This window comes from Callospermophilus lateralis, chromosome 8 (assembly GCF_048772815.1).
Source record: "Callospermophilus lateralis isolate mCalLat2 chromosome 8, mCalLat2.hap1, whole genome shotgun sequence".
Classification (NCBI taxonomy): domain Eukaryota; kingdom Metazoa; phylum Chordata; class Mammalia; order Rodentia; family Sciuridae; genus Callospermophilus; species Callospermophilus lateralis.
Genome location: NC_135312.1, coordinates 90,586,064 through 90,600,682, shown reverse-complemented (window position 1 = coordinate 90,600,682; position 14,619 = coordinate 90,586,064). Strand labels below are relative to the sequence as shown.

General features: G+C 32.7%; 1 protein-coding gene across 1 annotated transcript in view; it reads right to left on the bottom strand.

Annotated features, from left to right (window-relative positions):
* The window catches only part of Slc9b1 (solute carrier family 9 member B1), a 93,592-nt gene that overhangs the window by 30,724 nt on the left and 48,249 nt on the right, over window positions 1-14,619 (bottom strand). The window contains exon 7 of the mRNA XM_076865003.2: window positions 3,019-3,194. Coding sequence (XP_076721118.2) covers window positions 3,019-3,194 — 176 coding nt within the window. The remainder of the gene's footprint in view (window positions 1-3,018; window positions 3,195-14,619) is intronic.

Genomic DNA, 14,619 nt, shown 5'->3' with positions numbered 1-14,619 from the left:
GATTCACATGATGTCCTGCCTAGCTCCATCCCAAGTTTAACACAACATCAAAGATGGGGTGACCCACTGGAGCCGCACAGTCTCTTGGAAATGGGTGTGGCTTGCCAAAACGCCAATCAACCTGTTTACTGCAAGACCCTTGGCACACTGAAAGCAAGCACCTAAGACTCTGCCTGCTGAAACCTTATCCCTGCTTTTGATGTTCTCCCCCCTTAAAGAATCAGAGGCTTTTTTCAGTTGTTCAGTTGCAGATCCTATCAGGACTGGAAGACTTATTAGACACTCTGCTTTTTATATATAATTTCTAGCTCTGTCTCTGTTTCTTACTAATTATTTCAGACTTTTTATTTTTATTTCCCAGGCAGCTCATACCTCCTAAGCAGGAACTTACCCTGGGGGTTGCTGGTTGCCCTGCAATAACATTTCCTTAAATTGAGAGAGATAATATTCAACAAGTTGAAACTACTGTGTAATATTGGCTAAAAATAAAGTTAGATCTCAATATCTGCCATGTTTCAAATATTATTGTACTGAAGATTTAATGTAAAAAATAAAATAAAAAATTCAAAGTCCTTAAAAAGTCATAAAGTTGAAAAGGAATATTTAAACACGTATCTGCTTGGTTTTTCATGGTCTTTAATTCTCTACAAATTAGGTTTGGTCTCCTATGATATGTTCCTCCAGCACCCTATACTACATATTATTTATCATATTTGCAATATTTTTTTAAAGATAAGTTTCTTCAGAACATGGACATGTCTATTTGCTGTCAGGAGACAGTATAGTATAGCACAGAATAGGTGTTACTCTGGAATCAGACCATTAGATTTATATCTTGGCTCCCTCACCTAGTAGATCTGTGACCTTGAGTACGTTACCTAATCTCTGTTCTTTCATTTCCTTACCTATAAATAAGTGGAAATATGGAACTTACAAGTACTAAGAAAGTTCTCAATAGAAACAAATATTGTTGTTCACTGTTTATCCTCAGTATTTGGGACAGTAATTAACATAATGGAAGAGGAACACAAAAAATATTTTTAGAAGGAATGGCTGATACAAATCATGAAAAAATATTTCCAGAATTCACAATTAAAAATTTATAATATCTGAATGACATGCTATAAACAGGAAAACTATAGCATATAAAACAAAGGTTATTGTTATTAGTTTTATGCAGAATGTGTGTGTGTGTGTGTGTGTGTGTGTGTGTGTGTGTGTATGTGTTACTGAGGTTTGAACCCAGGGGCACTCTACTATTAAGCTACATCTCCAAATTTTAAAAATTTCTGTATTTTGAGACAGAGTCTTGCTAAGTTCCTGAGGGTAGCCTTGAACTTTCGATCTTCCTGCCTAGGTCTCCCAAGTAGCTAGGATTAGAGGCTTGCACCACAGTGCTCTACTTATGCCAAATCTTGATATATCAACAAGAACAAAAGATGAACACATCTATAAGAAACAGGCAAAAAATTTTCAAAAAAGCAATTTACAAAACATTCCAAAATGCTAATGACCAATAAACATAAACATTTGTCTAACACCACCAGTACATAAAGTATTTAAAGTACTTATTTAAAGAGATCCTACTTTCACCTATCACCTGTCAAATTAGCAAAAATGGAAAAGACTAGTACTATATATTATTTTTTAAAGATAGTATCTCCTTATTGCATCCAGGTTGGCCTCAAACTCCTGCGTTCGAGGGATTCCCCTGCCTTAGCCTCCCAAGTAGCTGACTCTAGAGGTGCATGCCACTATAGTTGGCTCTAATACTTAGTTTTGAAAAGACAAAATGGCAATCTTATGTGTGTAGTAGGACATATTAACAATTTGTTTCAAAAAGGTTATAACTATATAAATTTTTATACTAACAATTCAACTTTAAGATTAAGAAATTTTAAGATTAAGTACCAAGCATTATTTTAATGGTAAACATGGGAGTCAACTTCTATTTTGAATAGATTAAATAATTCTGAATATTATGTAACCATTAAAAGGACATGAAAATACATGTGTTATATATTCTCTATGAAAAGAAACATGCTTGTAATAATATAGTTAACTGAAAAACAACTCAGGTGACAACAATGTATTATCAGTGTTCAATAATTTTTATGAAAATACTGGGAGGGCAAAACAGGGAAAGAAGAGAACAGAACAGAAGTGAAGGGAGAAGTCTGGGTAGTTTTACATCAAAAGGTCAGATGGAAAAATTTTTAATCTATCTTTTTTCTCCCTGTTTATTTATATTATTTGATTATTATTACTATTTTTTTGAGAGCATCTTACTGTGTTATTTAGGCTGGCCTTGAAGTCCTGAGCTTAAATGGCCTTCCTGCCCTTCCTAAATAGCTGAGATTATAGGCATACAGCACTATAACTTCAGCTCTTTATTACTTTTTAACATAAAACATATTTTAATGTTTCAGTAATACAGAAGACTGAATTTCAAACACTATAGATAATTAAAGCATAATAAATGTACACACTCTTACTTTCACGCTTCTGCAGTAACCTTTGAGACCTGATACCACCCTGGGAATCAAAACTGTGTAGTAGGATCTTGTCCCATCATTACCAAACAAGGCACATGGTTGTCCTGGCTTTTTATGTTTAAATTGTCTTAATAGTAGAACTAATGATTTATTAGAATGATAAAAAGTTACATTTTAAAAATACCTATTAAGATATTAGTAGTAGTAATAATACTGCTGATTAACTTTTTCTTAATGAAAACTATCATGAAATTCCAAAGCATCACAAGCAGATAAGCAGTAATAATATGGATTATCAAATTAATTGAAATGTTTAATGATTAAAATAAAATCTTTTGTTAAGTAGTAGTTTTTCAAATCACTGAAATTTCTTCCTTGGGTTATAATGAACTTTCTACAAAGAATATAAAAGATGTGAGACTGAAAAGTCTTGGTTAATAAATGAAAAAGTAAAGTCAGAAAGTCTGCTTACAGGAATACAAAAAAAAGATGGGAATGCCATGGCAGTTGCTGTGTTGTTTACCTGAAGAGAAGACTATGCTCAAGAATGTGTTGAACCCAGTGATAGCCACGATGTCATCCAAACTGCTAGCAGCTATTAGTAAGGTTGGGATGCCTTTCTCAATGCCATATCCCTTTTCTTGCAAAAGCAGCATGGAAGGAACAACAACAGCAGGAGAGACAGCACCTAGTACAAAACTGAAAGAAAGACTTTGAAAACCAGTTTTTAAAATGTGCTTTTAGCAAGTGTTTTATGTAAACTTTACAAGAAATATATTAACCTTTTTAACAATTTCATATGAAAAAAAACCTCTTGCTTTTGAATTAAAATCACTTAATGATGATAAAGCTGTCCATGAGATCTTCAGTGCTGGTTAAAATTTTCTAGAGATACTGGACTGAGCACAAATTGCAGCTCTCCCTCTGTCCCTGAATTCTTTCATGTGAAGATATAAACATGAAAATCCATAACCTAACTAGAAAACAAAAGGGGACTCCTAAATGGACACAAAACTATGCATATTCCAGCAAGGTAAGATACAGTTTAGGATTTAAAAAGGAAACCATAAGCCAAAATGTATATAAACAAAGATTGCTACCAAAGATATGATGTACTTTTAAAGGTGCTCCAAGGCCAGAATAGGTAGATGCTGGAGCAGGAAGATCTATGAAGAGACCAAGTGATTATTTGAAGTACCACCGTAAGAACAGCCGAACAAATCTACCTACCACCCTTGTCAGAGATCACATTTTGCTATTTATGAGGGCTTGATTCTGGGCTCTCTATTCTGTTCCACTGATCTATGTGTCTATGTTAGTACCACACTGCTTGTTTTTATTATTGAAGATTTACAAGTTTCAGTGGCATTCCATAAGCCCCTTAGGCTCTATTTTTCTTCTTTTTCATTTATTTTTCTTTTTGTTTCTTCAACTTGGTAATTTCAAATGATATGTCTTCAAGTTCATCAATTCTTCTGCTTGATCCAGTAGTTTGTAGATCCCATTTAGTGTATTTTTAAATTCAGTTACTATTTTTTTCAGCTCCAGAGTTTCTGTATGGCTCTCTTTTTTTTTTTAATGGCTCTATCTCTTTGTTGGTATTCTAATTTTGTTCATGTACCCTTTTCTGATTTCATTTAGTTGTGTGTATTTTCTTTTATAGTTCATTGAGGACTTTTATGATGATTATTTTGATTAGTTGGTTTCTGGAAATTCATTGCTTTGATTGAGCTGTGAATCCCTTTTTCTTTGTATGCCTTGTTGTCTCTTTTGAAATTTGGGCATTTTGGAAAACAGCTACCTCTCCCAGCCTTTACGGACAGTCTTTTTGGAGATAAAGAACTTGACCGATCAGTCCATCTATAACTTGTGGGGACCTCATAAATCTATCTGGGGAAGCATGTTCTCTGGTCTTGCATGTGTTATCTCTCAGCTGAAGAAGTCACCTTTGTTTTACTCTGGAGCGTCCCCTCATGTTTCTTTGTGGACCTGTAATCTCCCTGGTGCTCTAGTAACCTGCAGGACTTACCTTTGTTTACAGTGGACCTCAGGTATCCAAAGTGTTTCACTTCCTTTTCCATCAGTGCTCCCAGTCAGTGATATAGAAATCAATCTCTTGGACATCCCCTGAAAAGTCAAAACATAGGTCGCATGTTCCACCTTTCTCTTTCCCTCTTCAGGGAGAAACTGGGAGGTGAGAGTTTTCTCCCAATTGTTCCAAGCTGTGCAGGGAGGCGAATGGGTTATGGTGGTTAAACACACCAGAATTTCCTAACCTCTCCAATTCATCTCTTCTCAGTTTTGCATTTGCTTGGGACACTGCAACCCCTCAAGTAGCTTCTGGAGTTCTCACAAGAGCAATGTGGTCCATATATTGTTGTGAAGTTGGTGTCTTGTGGGTAAAGGAGAGCCTGGGGCTTCCTATTCTGCTGACATCACTCCTCTAAAAGCTGTAACTTTTAAAAGTTCCCCAGGTGATTTTAATGTGTAGCAAAGTTTGGGACCATTTGATTTTCCCCAGTCCTATCTGGCTTCCTTCATTTCCTTCACTGGTTTCCTCAAAAAATAACTTGGATAAGAATCCTAATCTCAGCCTTTGCTTCAGGAAATTTAGTTATCTCTCTTGGTAGCAGAATTGGCCTATTCTCTGTAAGATGGCAATAGCACAGAGGGTAACCACAAGTTAATACAAAGTCTCAAACACACATGTAAGCACCCATTAAAATATCACCAAATATTAAGAGGAAAGACAACACTCTGAATTGAAGTATTATTTTTAATAAGTGAAAAAATTAATATCTTGTTTAAGAGATATACTTTAAAGATAAACCAGAACAAGACTTTAGAATAAATGTAAATATCCTCAGAATAATGAAAGTATACTGAGTCTAGTCATAAATTTTTTTTACATTTAAAAAATGTTTATTCTTTTTAGTTATACATGACAGTAGAATCTATTTTGATGTATTGATGTAAGCATTAAATATATTGTATTCTAATTAGCATCCCAGTCTTGTGAAATGTACACGGTGTTGGGATTCACCGCGGTGTATTCATATATGTACACAGGAAAGTTATGTCAGATTCATTTCACTGTCTTTCCTATTCCTATTCCCCCTCCCTTCCCTTCATTCCCCTTTCTCTTCCACTGAACTTCTAATCCACAGAACTTTTCTTTTCCCTCCATGCTTTATTCTGGGTTAGCATCCACATATCAGAAAGAATATTCGACCTTTGATTTTTTGGGGGATTGGCTTATTTCACTGAGCATGAGAGTCTCCAGACCTACCCATTTACCAAAGACTATCATAAAGTCATTCTTCTTTATGGCTGAGTGATACTCCTCTGTGTATATATACCATAATTTTTTTATCCATTCATCTGTGGGTGGACATCTAGACTGGTTCTATAGCTTAGCTATTATAAATTGTGCTTTTTCATAAAGTTTAATCATAATCCTTCAAAACAATCAATCAATTGTCAAAATAAAAAAAAATAAGTGATATGGGCATGCCTGAAGAATAAGTTAATAAGCTGGAGGATGGAGCATAGAATTTTCTAATATGGACTACAAAACAATAAACAAATAAAATACATACATTCATATAGCTTAATAGGCACAGAGGAGAGAGTTAAAAAGGACATAATAAGAGAGGGTTGGAGAGATAAAGTATACTAAAATCTTTAAAAGATATAACCAAGAGCTGAAAAAGTACCTATAATAATTCTCTGATTAAAAGATCTCTCCAGGGCTTGGGGTGTGGCTCAAGCGGTATCGCGTTTGTCTGGCATGTGCGGGGCGGTGGGTTCGATCCTCAGCACCACATAAAAATAAAATAAAGTTGTTGTGTCCACTGAAAACTAAAAAATAAATATTAAAAAATTGTCTCTCTCTCTCTGTCTCTTAAAAAAAAGAAATCTTTCTCTTTAAAAAAAAAAAGATCTCTCCAAATATTATGTGGAACAAATTGTATAAAGACCTACCTAAAGACGTTAAGTAATTATTGTGAATTTAGTTAGACAAATGCCCTTAGCTTTTAGAGATGAATACTAAAGAACATAGGGATAAAATATCATCATGTTTGTAATTTATTTTCTTCATGAGCTGTTAAGCTTAAGTTACGGGTATTTGGGTCTTCATTATATTATTCTTTCTGCTCTTCTACATGGTTGAAATATTTCACTAAAGAAGAAGACTTGTCTGAGATTATTACTTTCAAACATTAATGTTCAAATAATTTTAAAGATTTAGAATGCAAATAAATTATATAAGAATCTAGTTAAAATGAACATTTTGATTCACAAGATCTGGGGGGTTGGGTCCAAGGTTCTATATTTCCTATAGGCTTTTAGGTAATAACTAGTGTTGCTGTCCAAAGACCATATATAGTGCAGCCAGAAAAAAATAGTTAGAAAAATTCAGAAAACCAACTTCCAAAGGGAAAGAAAGAGATTACCTAAAAAGAGGAATTAAAAATTAGTTTGATAACAAATTTCTCATGGGCAAAATTAATGCAAAGAGATAGCTGTTATATCTTCAAATTATTTAGGGAAAAAATTTTGAACTACAACCAATACTCAGCTATATAAAAGCTATTTTCAGATATTCAAAAGACAAAAGTTTATCACCTACTGATCAGTTTTAAAGCATACAGGAGATCAATTCATTGGGAAGAAAATTTAGTATAAAAAATATTTATCTGAAAGAAGGATAAAGGCAGTATAGTTTAGACTGGGGGGCTTTAAGCTGAGTCATAGTTGTGGCTTCAAATCTCATTTCTACCTTATTAGTTATTTGACCATAGGAGAATCACATTGTATCTTTTTTGCTTTATTTACATGAAAAATAGGAATAATGGGGCTGGGGATGTGGCTCAAGCGGTAGCGCGCTCGCCTGGCATGTGTGCGGCCTTGGTTTGATCCTCAGCACCACATACAAACAAAGATGTTGTGTCTGCCGAAAACTAAAAAATAAATATTAAAATTCTCTCTCTCTCTCTCTCTCTCTCTCTCTCTCTCTCTTAAAAAAAAAAGAAAAGAAAAATAGGAATAATAATAGCATGTACTTTTTGTCAGGATTAAGTAAATTAATAATGATCAAGTATTTCGAATGTCTGACATATGGCAAGCATTATATAAATAATTGCAATGATGATTATTATTATAATTATTATTGTTATTATTATTATTTTGGGGATGCTAAGAATGGAACCCAGGACACTTGCACATGCTAGGCAAGTTCTCCACCAGTGAGACACATCCCCAGCTCATGAAGATGATGGTGATGATTATATAAAACAGAATGAGCATCAAAACTTACTGCTAAATCTATAAAAAATGTAGCTGTAAAGAAACCTTTACAATAATCTTAGACTAAAATTTTAGATTATATCAACTGGTGGGAGAATGAAATAGTAGAAAAAAGTGAAAACATGTTTTAAACTTATATGTGTTTTCCATAATTGTGTGTAATTCCTGAGAAAATTAGTTTCTAGTTTCTAAATATTAAAGGAATAAAACAAAGTTCAACAAACAAAATGCTGTTAGTCCAAGAAAAAGTAAGAAAAGTAAAAAGAAAATGTAAAAGAGAGCATACTGAAAAAATGAAATGAAATTGGCCTACAGTGGATTCAAGGGGCAAGTTATAAGACAATCTCTCTGAATTTTTTAAAAAATTAGCTCTGAGTTGTTATTGTGCATATAATGGTGGGAGGGGAAACATAAAAAGTGTTTTAGGTACTACCTATATATATGTATCTAAAATTATACACATATACATGTATACCTATACACATAAAACAAAATGGTACAGGAAAGTTGAAAAGTATGAATTCTAAATTTGATTTATTTCATGAATGAATGTATGACTTTAGAAAATCAATGTAACTCACTATAATGAATCAAACAGAAAATTTGTATCATCATCTTATATAAGCAAAATTTAAGAATAAAAGGGAACTTTAAAAATTTACTTGAATTAGAAAGAAGTGATGGGAGGGGAGGGGAGAGGAACAGGGGAAAGGAAGGACAGTAGAATGAAATAGACATTATTATTGCTGTGTGTATATACGTGACTGCATGACCAATGTGATTCTGCAACCTGAACACTCAGAAAATTGAAAAATTATATCCATCTGATTCAAATGTATGATATGTCAAGGTCATTGTACTGTCATGTGTAATTTATTAAAACAAAAAAAATTTACTTGAATTAAAAAGTTAGTATAGAAAGGCTTTTGGAAACAGAAACAACATAAAAAGAAATAAATCGTATTTCTAAATACCAGCAACAAATTATATAATGAAAAAATAAATTACTATTTATAATAGCACCCAAACTATCAATTACTTAGGAATAAGTGTAATATTTGCAAGACACATAGGAAAAAGAACCTTAAAAAAATTAGAGAAAAGTTTAAGAAATGGTGATAGGTAGACCATAGACTGAATGATTCAATATAGTAAATGGGTCAATCATCCCTCAAATGACCTATAGACTCAACATACAATCAAAATACTATTTTTCTGGCAGAAATAGACAAATTGATTCTAACTTATATGGAAATATAAAGGACTATGAATAGTGAAAATACTCTATTTTTTTTTTTTTTTTAACAACAGGGATTGAACCCTGAAGTGCTTAAACACATTCTCAGCCATTTTTATTTTTTATTTTCAGGCCCTACTACTTGGGGCTTCACTAAGTTGCTGAGACTGGGCTTTGACTATGTGATCCTCCTGCCTCAGCCTTCCAAGCCAATGAGATTACAGGCATGCACCACTGCACCGGTTGAGAAGACACTTTTGAAGATCATAAAAGTGATAGTTCTGTTGTATAAGAATTATTATAAAGTTACCATAATTAAGGCAGAGGATAGAAAAATAGACTATTGGGTAAGAAGAGTCTAAAAACAGACCTATACATATGTGGAAAGTCAATTTATGACAAATGTGATACTAAGAACAATGGAAATGAGGAGAATAATTCTTTAGTCAATGGTGTTAGGTTAACTGGATATTCATGGAGGGTAGGGATTTGGCCCTACCTCATATAAAAAACAGAAAGTCAATTTAAGATAGACTGTAGATTTAAATGTGAAAGATAAAACAGTAAAATTTCCAGAACATTTTTTTCTCCCAGTACTGGGGGTTAAACCTAGAGCCTCACACACATGCTTTACCAGAGAGCTACATTCCCAACCCTTTATAAATTTATTCTGTGCCAGGATTTTTTTCAGTTACTGAGGCTGGCCTCAAATTTGTAATCTTCCTGCCTCAGCCTCCCAAGTAACTGGGATTACAGACTTGTGCCAATATACTCAGCTCTAAAAGATGATATAGAAGAATATTTTTTGAATTTGGGGATAAGGAATGATTTTGTAAATATGACACAAAAATTGTAATTGGAAAACTGATGAATTATACTATATTAAAACTAAAATTTTCTATCATTAAATGAGAGTGAAAGAGAAGTTGCAGAATGGAAGATATTTATAACATTTTTCACCAAAAAATGTACCTAGAATATCTTAATTACTTCTACAAATCAATGGAAAAAACAATTAAGACTCCATTAAAAATACAGGAAATAAATTGGAACCAACATTTTTCAGCTTCATTGGAAATCAGGAAAATGCAAATAAAAATCCCAAAGAAATAACATAGTCATTAGAATGGCTTAAAAATTTTTAAAAAGACTATAATGATTACAAAGTTGGTGGGAATGTTGAATAACAGAAGTTCTCATCAACTACTGATGAGAGTATAAATTAGGAATATCAAAAATATATGACAAGCTACCTATATTCCCTTTCTATGTCTATAGAAAACTGTGTACATGTATCCCAAGATCTATACACTATAATATTCATAATATATAAATTGACAATAGAATAAGTAAATAAACTTTAGTATATTCATACAACGACATATTACACAACAATGAAAATGAATGAATACATTAATACACAATAACATGGTTCAATCTCAAACATAATGTTGAGTGAAACACTGCATGATTTCATTTATATAAAACAAAATTAGAAACAAACTAAACTATACTATTAAAAGTTAGTGAAGGGGCTGGGGATGTGTCTCAAGCGGTAGCACGCTCGCCTGGCATGCGTGCGGCCCGGGTTGGATCCTCAGCGCCACATAAACAAAGATGTTGTGTCCGCCAAAAAACTAAAAATAAAATATTAAAATTCTCTCTCTTTAAAAAAAAAAGTTAGTGAAGTGATTATCTGTGTGGAAGAGATAGGTGATTGTGAGGCATGTGATAACGGCAGGTCTGGGGTTCTAGCAATGTTCTATTGCTTTATCTGTGTGGTGGTTATGTAAATAGTTACCTTTTAATTATGCAAAGAACTGTATTACACATTTATGTACATTGTACTTGTCTGAACATTAAGTTATATTTCAATAAAAATGTTTAACAATTTAATAGAAAACGCAATCATGAAATTCATCTGGAAAAATGAAGAGACCCAGAATAGCTAAAGTAATCCTTAGCAGGAAGAGTGAAGCAGGTGGCATCACTATACCAGACCTTAAATAACAGAGCAATAGTAACAAAAATTGCAAGGTATTGGCACCATTAGACCAATGGTACAGAAGAGAGGACACAGAGACAAACAAACCCACATAATTACAGTTATTTTATATTAGACAGAGGCACCAAAAACATGCATTGGAGAAAGGATAGCTTCTTCAATAAATGGTGCTGGGAAAAATGAAAATCCACATGCAACAAAATGAAATTAAACCCCTATCTCTCACCATGCATAAAACTCAACTCAAGGATCTAGGAATTGAACCAGAGACCCTGCGTCTAATAGAGGAAAAAGTAGGCCTAAATATCCATCTTATCGGATTAGGCCTCTACTTCCTTAATAAGACTCCTATGACACAAGAATTACAATCAAGAATCAATAAATGGAATGGATTCAAACTAAAAAGCTTCTTCTCAGCAAAAGAAACAATCAGTGAGGTGAATGAATAGAGAGCCTACAGCTTGGGAGAAAATTTTTACTAGCTGCACATCAGATAGTGCACTAATCTCTAGGGTATAGAAAGAACTCAAAAAACTAAACACCAAAAAACCAAATAACCCAATCAATAAATGGGCCAAACCAGAACAGACACTTCTCAGAAGGTGATACACAATCAATCAACAAATATATAAAAAAATGTTCATCATCTCTTGCAATTAAAGAAATGCAAATCAAAACTAAGATATCATCTCACTCCAGACAGAATGGCAGCAGAGTAATGTTAATATTTGGCAAAGCAGAATTCAAAATATATAAGCATTAAAATGAGAGAAAAGTAAACTTAATATTGATTTTTAAAAGTTTACCAGGAATATATAATAATCATGGATATTTGTGACATAATAACAGTTTTGAAATATACACAGCAAATTAGGCAGATTTTATAGCATGTTAAAGTATTAGAAGAAATGGAATAAGAATTTAAAATAAGCATAATAAACATATCAAGATAAGTAAGAACAATACTAAAATGAGGAATAAAAAATATAAAAAAGTAAAAAGTTAAATATTTGGTATAGAAATGTCATTGAAATAAAGACCATAATAGTTCAAGTAGACTAGAATAATGAATACAGCTGAGGAATGGAGTAGTGGATTGAAAGATGAGATTGAGGAAAGGCAACTTTCCCACCCTGCAAAAAGCAGGAGAGGATAAAATATTTAAAAATGTACAACATAAGGGATACAAAAAGACTAGTCAATGTGCCAATATACAGATAATAATAGCCCCAGGATTACAACTATATGAAATTAGAGAAGAGGGTATTTTGAGAAAATAGTAGGAAGTAAATTTTCCTTAAAGGAAAAGATATTAGACTAAAAGGATCAAACAGGAGATTCAAGGAAAAACTCAATTCTAAATAATTTACTGTAATATTTAAAAATATCAAAGATGGAGGAAATTATAAAAGATCTCAGAGATAAATAATATCTACAAAAAGCAAGAACTAAAATGATATCAGATTTTTCAACATAAAGGCTAGATACAAGAAATAAAATAGGAATAATTTTAACATGCTGAAGGAAAATGACTTTGAACATATAATTTTATTTTATTTTGGCACCAGGGATTGAACCCAGGGCTTCTTAACCAGGGAGCCACATCCTCAGCCCTTGTTTTATTTTTAGAAAGGGTCTTATTTAAGTTGCTGAGGCTGGCTTTGAACTTGTGATCCTCCAAGCCACTGGGATTACAGGCATTGCCACCATTCACAGGAATATATAATTTTTAAACCAGTCAAATAGCCATCCAAATATGAAGGTTTAAGTTATTTTATGTTAAATAATTAATAGCTATTTGTTTATGGTTAATTGTAATTTATTATTCAATTTTAATTATTTGCAAGGACTCAGGGTTTCAAAAAATTGTCACATAAAGATCCACATTAACAATAATTTTGTTGAAAGTACTCAAATAAGAGGATAAAGAAATTCAGAGGTTGCTTTAAGAAAGATACAAATTAAGGGTATTCAGTATCTTGATAATGTCTGTTAATTTTTACTTTAAAAAGAAAAAAAGGGAGGGGGGAACATAGCTCAGTTGGTAGAGTGCTTGCCTTGCATGCATAAAGCCCTGGGCTCAATCCCCAGCACCACAGAAAGAAAGGAAGAAAAGGAAGAAAAGGAAGAAAAGAAAGAAAGGAAGGAAGGAAGGAAGGAAGGAAGGAAGGAAGGAAGGAAGGAAGGAAGGAAGGAAGGAAGAAAGTTTATTACTAGTATCAAAATGCTGGATGGTATCAACATGAAGGAGTCTGAAGCAGTGATAGCATAACAATAATGTATTAAAAGATGGAATAAACAGAAATGGCATGAGGAAAAAACAACTCAATCTCATTTATGATCTTAAAGGTAACATTATAAATATGAACAAATTAAATCTATTAATTTATTAAAATAATTTAAAAGGCTGACCATACAAGTGAAAACATGAATACTTCTACACTAGGAAAATTTGCCAATGTAATTTATTACATTATCAAATTGAAAGGATGAAATTGTACCAAAATTAAAACAGACTGTTTTCAAGCAAACACATGAAATATTAACCTAATAAATAGCATCTGTCACCATCCTATAGTAAACATATAGATGACAAAGTATTATAAGTATTCTTATTAATATCTTTTAAAAAGATAGAGATCTTTTCTTCCTCCAGCACGAATATTAAATATTGAAGTGGAAGTTCCACCCAACATAATAAAATAGAGATATCAGTATAAATATTGGTAAGAAAAAGACAGAAATTTAATTATATGAAGGTGGGATGTTCATATAAGAACTAATCTGACAACTACCATGTGTGTTTATCAAGGCAAGTCATATGAAAGAGCAAGTTTTAAAACATCAGAGGTAGGATATCTGCTTACTTCCATGAGAGAACATAGTTCTGTAATCACTCTAGTGCTGAAAGTATCTAAAAAAGCAGAGAAGATACAGGAAACAACTATTTTCAGACATTGGGCAATAGACTGCAAAGCATTGTTAGAAATGTAAACAGGGAAACAAGTGCAGTCAACTTTACTATTGCTCAGACTTTCTGCTTCGGAGCAATTTTAAAGCTGTGGTAGAAGGAAACTAGAGCCCGGTTATCTTGCTAAGTTGGGGAGACAAAGAATAGAGTTTGGAGAAGCAAAACATCTAAAAGTTTACAAAATTTTAAGGCAAAGTACTTGAGAGAGTGTGCTACAAAAAGAAAGTTCCAGAAATTTACAGAACCAGAAAGGGATGAAAAATCTTTTGAGTTTCTACCAGCAGGAGTGGAGAAATAATGAAAAATGATTTTCAGTTCATTGAAAAGATTGTGGAAAGAGTAAAAAAGATCAAAGAAGAGATGGGGAAAATAGAAAACAGTAAGATGGCAGATTTAAACCAAATAAAATTGATAATTATCTTAAATATAAAAGTGTAAATGCTCTAATTAAAAGACAGAGCTTGCCAGACTTAATTAGGAAACCCACTCTTATAAAGTAATAAGAATCACACTTTCATATATAAACATAAATTACATTTCTATGGAACAGCAATGCATGATTGGAAAGTAAACTAGAAAGCAATACACTATATTAGAATAT